Raw genomic sequence first — 8695 nt, forward strand, 5'->3', positions numbered from 1 at the left:
TGAACTGCTTAATTCTCCATCCCAGGGCACGTTTTACACTGCTTCCCAGGCTGGATAAAAATCAATGAGTTAAACAAAAATCAGTGTTTTTATTTAAATTGGATTTTTTTTTGATAAAATGCTTTTTGAGGAAAAAACTTATCTAAAGATACGTTTAATTAAGATACATTACAGCTCAAAGATATCTCATCCTGGAATAGGGATTGTAAATTCTAATTCTATAGTATGAGACAATATATTCATGGAATGTTTAAGAAAAGTTTTGTACATGAGTTCCAATAGTTGATGGATTAGGGACCCAATTTTATGGGGTTCCACAGGCTTCTGTATAGATTATTTAGGTTAATCTTTCCATCTACCCAGTGGGACTCAGTGCTCAGTCTAGAAGATCCCATCAGAGATGCTTAGTTTCCCAGTTCTCAAACTGTGGCTTTGTGTCTCCAGAGGTAACATGTTTGTGAACAGCCAAAATGTTTTAAAATCAATTAATATAGAGAGGTGAGAAATAACAGACCTCACCTCTATTGTCCCCCTGCAAATTTGTGTACACAGAGTCAATCCCTTACCCCTCTCCAAAAGTGCAAAGTTTCAAAAAGTTGAATGAATAGAAGAATGTTGGAGGCGGAATAGATCTGGACAAGGAGAAGAAGTCTGCAGATAAATGTGAGAAACGATGGACATATGCTTTTCTGTTAAAATATTATATCTTTGCTGTTGAAGAAAAAAATCCAGAATACTTAACGTAGTTGTTTTAGTGAAATAAAACAATTTAAACATCTGTCTGGTGATGTTCTCCTCCACCGCGTGGCATGAATGAAATAACCAAACAATGAAATAACCAAATGCAAATAAATGAAATGAAATAACCAAACAATCATTCATTGTCTGATATAGCTGTAAAACTAACCTGAAAAGTTTTCAAAATAAATCACTGTTTTAAAATGTATAGTGTGTACCTTCTAAAAATGAAACCTACATCTATCTCTGAGTTGTGTAGAATATCATGGAGCAGGTCCTCAAGGAATCAATTCTGAAGCACTTAGAGGAGAGCAAAGTGATCAGGAACAGTCAGCATGGATTCACCAAGGGCAAGTCATGCCTGACTAATCTAATTGCCTTCTATGACGAGATAACTGGTTCTGTGGATGAAGGGAAAGCAGTGGAGTGGGCTTGAGAAAGCCCTGGATGGGACGATTTAATTGGGGATCGGTCCTGCTTTGAGCAGGGGGTTGGACTAGATGACTTCCTGAGGTCCCTTCCAACCCTCGTATTCTAGGATTCTACCACATTCTAAAGGCCACTGTCCTCCATCCCACTAAGGAGTATTAAAAGAAACTACACCAACTGCTCAAGAAACTCTCTGCTACAGCACAGGAACAAATCTACACAGACACACCCCTAGAGCCCCGACCAGGGGTATTCTATCTGCTACACAAGATCCATAAACCTGGAAATCCTGGACGCCCCATCATCTCAGGCATCGGCACTCTTACAGCAGGATTATCTGGCGATGTGGACTCTCTCCTCACACCCTATGCTACCAGCACTCCCAGCTATCTTCGAGACACCACCAACTTCCTGAGGAAACTACAACGTATTGGTGATCTTCCTGAAAACACCATCCTGGCCACCATGGATGTAGAAGCTCTTTACACCAATGTTCCACATGAGGATGGTCTACAAGCTGTCAGGAACATTATCCCTGATGAGGCTACGGCACACCTGGTGGCTGAGCTTTGTGACTTTGTCCTCACCCTCAACCATTTCAGATCTGGGGACAATTTATACTTTCAAGTCAGCGGGACTGCTAGGAGTACCCGCATGGCCCCACAGCATGCCAACATCTTTATGGCTGACTTAGAACAATGCTTCCTCAGCTCTCGTCCCTTAGCGCCCCCTCCTCTATTTGCGCTACATTGATGACATCTTCATCCTATGGACCCATGGGAAGGAGGCCCTTGAAGAATTCCACCTGGATTTCAACAATTTCCACCCCAGCATCGACCTCAGCCTGGACCAATCCACACAAGAGATCCTGGAAACTATAGTGCAAATAAGTGATGGTCACATAAATACCACCCTATACTGGAAACCTATTGACCTCTATACTTACCTACATGCCTCCAGCTTCCATCCAGGATACATCACACGATCCATTGTCTACAGCCATGCCCCAAGATACAACCGCATTTGCTCCAATCCCTCAAGCAGAGACAAACACTTACAAGATCTTTATCAAGCATTCTTAAAACTACAATACTCCCCTGGGGAAGTGAGGAAACAGACTGACAAAGCAAGATGGAGACCCAGAAGTCACCTTCTACAGGACTGGCCCAACAAGGGAAATAACAGAACACCACTGGCCATCATGTACAGCCCCCAACTAAAACCTCTCCAGCACATCATCAACGATCTACAACCTATCCTGGAAAACGATTCCTCATTCTCACAGACTGTGGGAGGCAGGCCAGTCCTCGCTTACAGACAGCTCCCAATCTGAAGCAAATACTCACCAGCACCACACCACAGAAACACTAACCCAGGAACCAATCCCTGCAACAAATTCCATTGCCAAATCTGTCCCCATATCTACTCTAGCGACACCATCATAGGACCTAACCATATCAGCCATGTCATATGGGGCACATTCACCTGCACATCGATCAATGTGATCTATGCCATCATGGGCCAGCAATGCCCCTCTGCCACGTACATTGGCCAAACCGGACAGTCTCTATGTAAAAGAATAAATGGACACAAATATGACATCAGGAACGGTAACAAACAAAAGCCAGTAGCAGAACATTTCACTCTCCCTGGACATTCAATAACAGATTTAAAAGTAGCCATCCTTCAACCAAAAAACTTCAAACACAGACTTCAGAGAGAAACTCCAGAGCGACAATTCATTTGCAAACTTAACACCATCAATTTGGGCCTGAATAGGGACTAGGAGTGGCTGGCTCACTACAAAAGCAATTTTCCCTTTGTTGGTATTGACCCCTCCTCATCAGTCATTGGGAGTGGACCACGTCCATCCTGTGTGGATTCTCCCATATTTAATGAGGTATGATCTCTGTCTGAAACTTTTCCCACAGTCTAAGCGCTTGTGGGGGTCTCTCTCTTGTATAGATTCTTCCATGTTGAACAAGATCTGATCTCCATGTGAAACTTTTCCCACAGTCCAAGCACTTATACAGTCACACTCCTGTGTGGATTCTCTGATGTTTAACCAGCGCTGATCTCTGCTTGAAACTTTTCCCACAGTCAAAGCACTTGTGGGGTCCCTCTTCTGTGTGGACTGCCTGATGACGAACAAGGTGTGACTTTGTTATGAAACTTTTCCCACAATCCAAGCATTTGTGGGGTCTCTCTCCTGTGTGGATTGCCTGATGTTGAACAAGGTGTGACTTTATTATGAAACTTTTCCCACAATCCAAGCATTTGTGGGGTCTCTGTCCTGTGTGGTATGCCTGATGTTCAACAAGGTGTGACCTCTGCATGAAACTTTTCCCACAGTCAAAGCACTTGTGGGGTCTCTCTCGTTTGTGGGTTGCCTGATGTTTAAGAAGGTGTGCACTCTGCTTGAAACTTTTCCCACAGTCAAAGCACTTGTGGGGTCTCTCTTCTGTGTGGACTGCCCAATGTTTTACAAGGTATGACCTCTGCTTGAAACTTTTCCCACAGTCAAAGCACTTGTGGGGTCTCTCTTCTGTGTGGACTGCCCAATGTTTTACAAGGTCTGACCTCTGCTTGAAACTTTTCCCACAGTCAATGCACTTGTGGGGTCTCTCTTCTGTGTGGACTGCCTGATGACGAACAAGGCGTGACCTTCGTATGAAACTTTTCCCACAGTCCAAGCACTTGTGGGGTCTCTCTCCTCTGTGGATTGCCTGATGACGAACAAGGACTGATTTCTGCTTGAAACTTTTCCCACAGTCAAAGCACTTGTGGGGTCTCTCTCGTTTGTGGGTTGCCTGATGTTTAAGAAGGTGTGCACTCTGCTTGAAACTTTTCCCACAGTCAAAGCACTTGTGGGGTCTCTCTCCTGTGTGGATTGCCTGATGTTTAACAAGGGTTGACCGCTGTATGAAATTTTTCCCACAGTCCAAACACTTGTGGGGTCTCTCTTGTTTGTGGGTTGCCTGATGTTTAAGAAGGTGTGAACTCTGCTTGAAACTTTTCCCACAGTCAAAGCACTTGTGGGGTCTCTCTTCTGTGTGGACTGCCCAATGTTTTACAAGGTATGACCTCTGCTTGAAACTTTTCCCACAGTCAAAGCACTTGTGGGGTCTCTCTTCTGTGTGGATTGCCTGATGACGAACAAGGCGTGACCTTCGTATGAAACTTTTCCCACAGTCCAAGCACTTGTGGGGTCTCTCTCCTCTGTGGATTGCCTGATGACGAACAAGGACTGATTTCTGCTTGAAACTTTTCCCACAGTCAAAGCACTTGTGGGGTCTCTCTCCTGTGTGGATTGCCTGATGTTTAACAAGGGTTGACCGCTGTATGAAATTTTTCCCACAGTCCAAACACTTGTGGGGTCTCTCTCGTTTGTGGGTTGCCTGATGTTTAAGAAGGTGTGAACTCTGCTTGAAACTTTTCCCACAGTCAAAGCACTTGTGGGGTCTCTCTTCTGTGTGGACTGCCCAATGTTTTACAAGGTATGACCTCTGCTTGAAACTTTTCCCACAGTCAAAGCACTTGTGGGGTCTCTCTTCTGTGTGGACTGCCCAATGTTTTACAAGGTCTGACCTCTGCTTGAAACTTTTCCCACAGTCAATGCACTTGTGGGGTCTCTCTTCTGTGTGGACTGCCTGATGACGAACAAGGCGTGACCTTCGTATGAAACTTTTCCCACAGTCCAAGCACTTGTGGGGTCTCTCTCCTCTGTGGATTGCCTGATGACGAACAAGGACTGATTTCTGCTTGAAACTTTTCCCACAGTCAAAGCACTTGTGGGGTCTCTCTCCTGTGTGGATTGCCTGATGTTTAACAAGGGTTGACCGCTGTATGAAATTTTTCCCACAGTGCAAACACTTGTGGGGTCTCTCTCCCGTGTGGATTGCCTGATGTTGAACAAGGTTTGACCTTCGTACGAAACTTTTCCCACAGTCGAAGCACTTATGGGGTCTCTCTCCTGTGTGGATTGCCTGATGATTAACAAGCACCGACCTCCATGTGAAACTTTTCCCACAGTCGAAGCACTTATGGGGTCTCTCTCCTGTGTGGATTGCCTGATGATTAACAAGCGCCGACCTCCATGTGAAAATTTTCCCACAGTCTAAACATTTATGGGGTCTTTCTCCTGTGTGGCTTTTCTCATGTGAATTTAGTGCTGACTTTGAACTGAAACATTTCCTGCATTCAACGCATTGAATGGGCTTGTCTACAGTGTGGCTTCTCCCATGGTCATTAAGATCTGTGCGCTTATTGACGCTTTCCCCACTGTCCAAGCATTGAAATGGTTTCTCTCCCGTATGGACTGTCTGATGTGTAACAAGTTGTGATCTCACAATGAATCCTTTCCCACACTCAAGGCAGTGCCAGGGTGTCTCTTCCTTGGGATTTGTCTGCTGCTCTCTGGGATTCTCGTCTCCTCCCCCACCATTCACAGATTCATCCACTTTCTTCCTGGGTTGGTTTATCAGAAGCCTCTCTGACCTGTGCCAATTTCTCCAGGCTTCTCCCTGATTCCAGCAAGGGGAAAAATTCCCTTCAGCTCTTCCCAAAAAGGTCCCCTGTGGTTCCACTTCCCCAGGAACTGCCTCATGATGATTCCCCTCCTTCTTCTCACTCCCTCGCTCAGCACCTGCTGGGAAAGACACAATCCAGGGAGGAGTCATTGTGCTGGGGAGAAAGAGGAATAGCACTGAGGGAAAAGCCAACACAAAGACTGAGCAATTGCATTCTGCCTCCACATCCCACCCAAACATTCACAAGGAAGGAGAGATGGGAAGGGTGGAATGGCGTGAGCAATATCTGCTGACCACAGCCCTGCTCTCGGTGAGATGAAGAAGAACTGAGGGCGTTACTCACATCGTATTTTGGGATTCTCAACTTTTTCCTTCATTCCCTAGACGGTTTCTCTGTCAGGCCTCACCTGTGCTGGTGCACCTCAGAAGCCTTCTGTCCTTCAAATCCTGGAGATCGGACACCCACAGCTCTTCCCCTCGTTCCAGCCGGGCGATAAGCTCAGGTTTGGGAATGGGAAATCCTGTGCAGAGGGTGAAATGATTCCGGATCAGGGTGCATGGAGCATTGGTGGAGGATCTGTCACAAAGGACGTTCCGTGAGTGGAACCTGTCCCTGTGCTCTGCTGGAGGAACGTGGAATCCAAGAGGATGGGAACAGGGTCACTGAGCCCCCTTGCGCAGAGGACGGTGTCTGGGGAGGTGAGTTGAATTATTACTACACCCTCACTAGGCGTTCCCAGGATCTGTGCGCTCTGGGGGCCTTGCTGACTCAAACACAGGTCTGCACTTAAGCCCCTGCCTCTTTCTAAACCTGCAGAGCCCAGAGCTCTCCCCATGGCTGGAGCTATTCCCAAGGCAGGAGATGAACAGGGATTCTATGTGCAGGCAAGAAACAAGACAGACAAGACAATGCAGATTTATGCCCCTTGAAAGCTGGAGGGGTGGGGATGGTTTAGCTTGTCCATTGGGTTTTGACTCCCGTGTCCCAGTGGAGGAGGCACCGAAATGCATGTATTTCTCACATGGCAGCTGTGCATTATGGAACCCATTCGCCGCTGCTCCAACTGACCAGGGAAGAACCTGACCACATTAAGACATACAGACCCCACAGTTTTTAATAACTGAGGGGACGGGAATCTCTTACTCAGCGAGGTCACCGTCTCATAGTTCTCCTGCATGACGTCCCTGTAGAGGGCTCTCTGAGCGGGGTCCAGCAGAGCCCCCTGCCCCTGGGTGAAATAAATAGCCACCTCCTCGAAGGTCACCGGCATCTGAAACACCAAGAGTCCCCCACTCAGCACCTGCTGCCCCAGACACAATCCCACTACTCATGGGAAAGGAAAAAAAAACGTGAAGCTGTGAGAGGGCCAGAGTAGCAGAATCCCACCCCCACCCTGCTCAGAGCAGCCAGGAGGCTTCAGGGGGCGGAGAAGGTGAGAGCTCCCTGTCCGCCCCAGCACACGGAGCACGCCAGGATCTTCTCATTTCCCACATGCCTGCCAGCCACAGACTGGGACAGGAAGCAGAGCTCTGAGCCGGGGACAGGGACAGGAATCCCGACAGCTTCCCTTCGTATTTCACAGCAGCCCCAGGCAAGTGAGGTCAGGCTCCAGCGCTGGGAGCCTGAAAATGTCCCCAGCCCTGCCAAGGTGGTGATATCCTGCCTGAGAAATGGGGGAATGTCCCCTCCCCCTTTCCCTGCCACAACGAGCCTACTAAGTAAATCAGTAGGTTTATCAAACCCTGACTCCTCCCTCCCCCACCCAGCAGCGCCCTGAGACTCCCCTACCTGAGCTGGCTCCATCACAGCCATTTCCCTTCTCTGTCCCCTGGAAGACTGGCCGATCTTTGGTGAAACGTGGACCTGATTCCTCAGCCTGTCGGGGCGAGAGGGAGGTTACAGATGGTTCTGTCCGTGTCTCACCCCGATTCCCCCCAGACTCTTCAGACTGTTGGGGACACTGGGGCATGGCCACTAGGTAACTCAAGGGAATGGAAGACCATGAGTGTGGATAAGCGCCCTCACACTAGGCCCAACTGTCCTTGGCCCCCCCCACCAGGAGGCACTTGCAGCTGTTATGCTGAGGATAACATGTCAGACTGCCTGACACTAAACAAGGTCAAACAGGGCAGATATGGATGAACAATGCTGAATAAAGCAGCTTTATGTATAGTTTAACAAATGATCCAAAACCAAGGAAACTAGCTGGGAACTGGATTGGCTGGTTATATGGATACTTAGGGCAGCTTGCTATTGGATAAGTATGCTGAAGAAAGGATGTATAAAAGCCTCTGTAACTTCCTGCTCTGTGTACAGGATTTGAGATTCTCATCTCCCTGTATCTTTTTGAAGCTTCAAATAAACTTTTCTGCTTCTCCACCCCGTTGTGATTATTGGGTGAAGCACATCGGGGAGCGAACCCCCCCACCGCTGTTGCTTGCCTCTGGCACTCGGTGCCGGCAAGAGCTTTTGGCGTCCCTGGGTGGGCGACGAGGCTGCTATTTAGCCTTGCCCGGACCCCTCCTGGAGGTCGAGGATTGCAGCGAGATCCGACGCCCAGCGTGCACTGGTGAGTTTATCGGGGGCCTCGGGGGAGACGCGATTTGATCGACTCTGGAGTGTACAATGGTGCAACGCACTCATATAGTGGAGAAGCCGCTGTGGGCGACGGTGAGGAACTGGTCCGTTGGACATAGGGGAGGAGCAGCTGTGGGCGACAGTGAGGAACCGGTCCCTTGGCTAAGGTAGGAACCTTTGAAATCCGGATTGTATGCTCTGTTGGAACCTGGGGACGCCCAGAGTTACCCTGTAGGTATGGGACAGGGACAGAGCTCGGGGGTTAGGGCACAGTGTACGCCCCTAGAATACATTCTAGCAAACTGGAAGGTATTTGGTGCAGATCCGATGACTAAGAGCCAATTAAAACGATTCTGTATAGTTGGCTGGCTTCAATATCAACTAGAGGACCAGGAGTGGTGGCCACCAGGAGGGTCAATTA

At 48.1% G+C, this 8695-nt stretch overlaps 1 protein-coding gene across 1 annotated transcript; it reads right to left on the reverse strand.

Moving 5' to 3' along the window:
- Positions 1-3125: 3125 nt before the first annotated feature.
- Positions 3126-6874, reverse strand: LOC140897515 (uncharacterized). The gene is made up of 3 exons (XM_073310234.1): positions 6841-6874; positions 6104-6319; positions 3126-5812 (listed from the first exon to the last, which is right to left on the reverse strand). The coding sequence occupies exons 1-3, from the start codon at positions 6872-6874 to the stop codon at positions 3201-3203; spliced, it is 2862 nt and encodes a 953-aa protein (XP_073166335.1). The 3' UTR covers positions 3126-3200.
- Between the last annotated feature and the right edge of the window lie 1821 nt (positions 6875-8695).

The sequence above is a fragment of the Lepidochelys kempii genome, chromosome 14 (assembly GCF_965140265.1).
Source record: "Lepidochelys kempii isolate rLepKem1 chromosome 14, rLepKem1.hap2, whole genome shotgun sequence".
NCBI classification, from domain to species: Eukaryota; Metazoa; Chordata; order Testudines; family Cheloniidae; genus Lepidochelys; species Lepidochelys kempii.

Excerpts from the sequence above, each read along its gene's own strand:
- LOC140897515 (XM_073310234.1), bottom strand. The coding sequence starts at position 6,874 with ATGCAGGAGAACTATGAGACGGTGACCTCGCTGA. Across the intron at positions 6,320-6,840 it reads TGAGACGGTGACCTCGCTGA|CAGAGCACAGGGACAGGTTC; the intron begins GTAAGAGATTCC and ends ACGTTCCTCCAG. Across the intron at positions 5,813-6,103 it reads TCTGAGGTGCACCAGCACAG|GTGCTGAGCGAGGGAGTGAG; the intron begins GTGAGGCCTGAC and ends CTTTCCCAGCAG.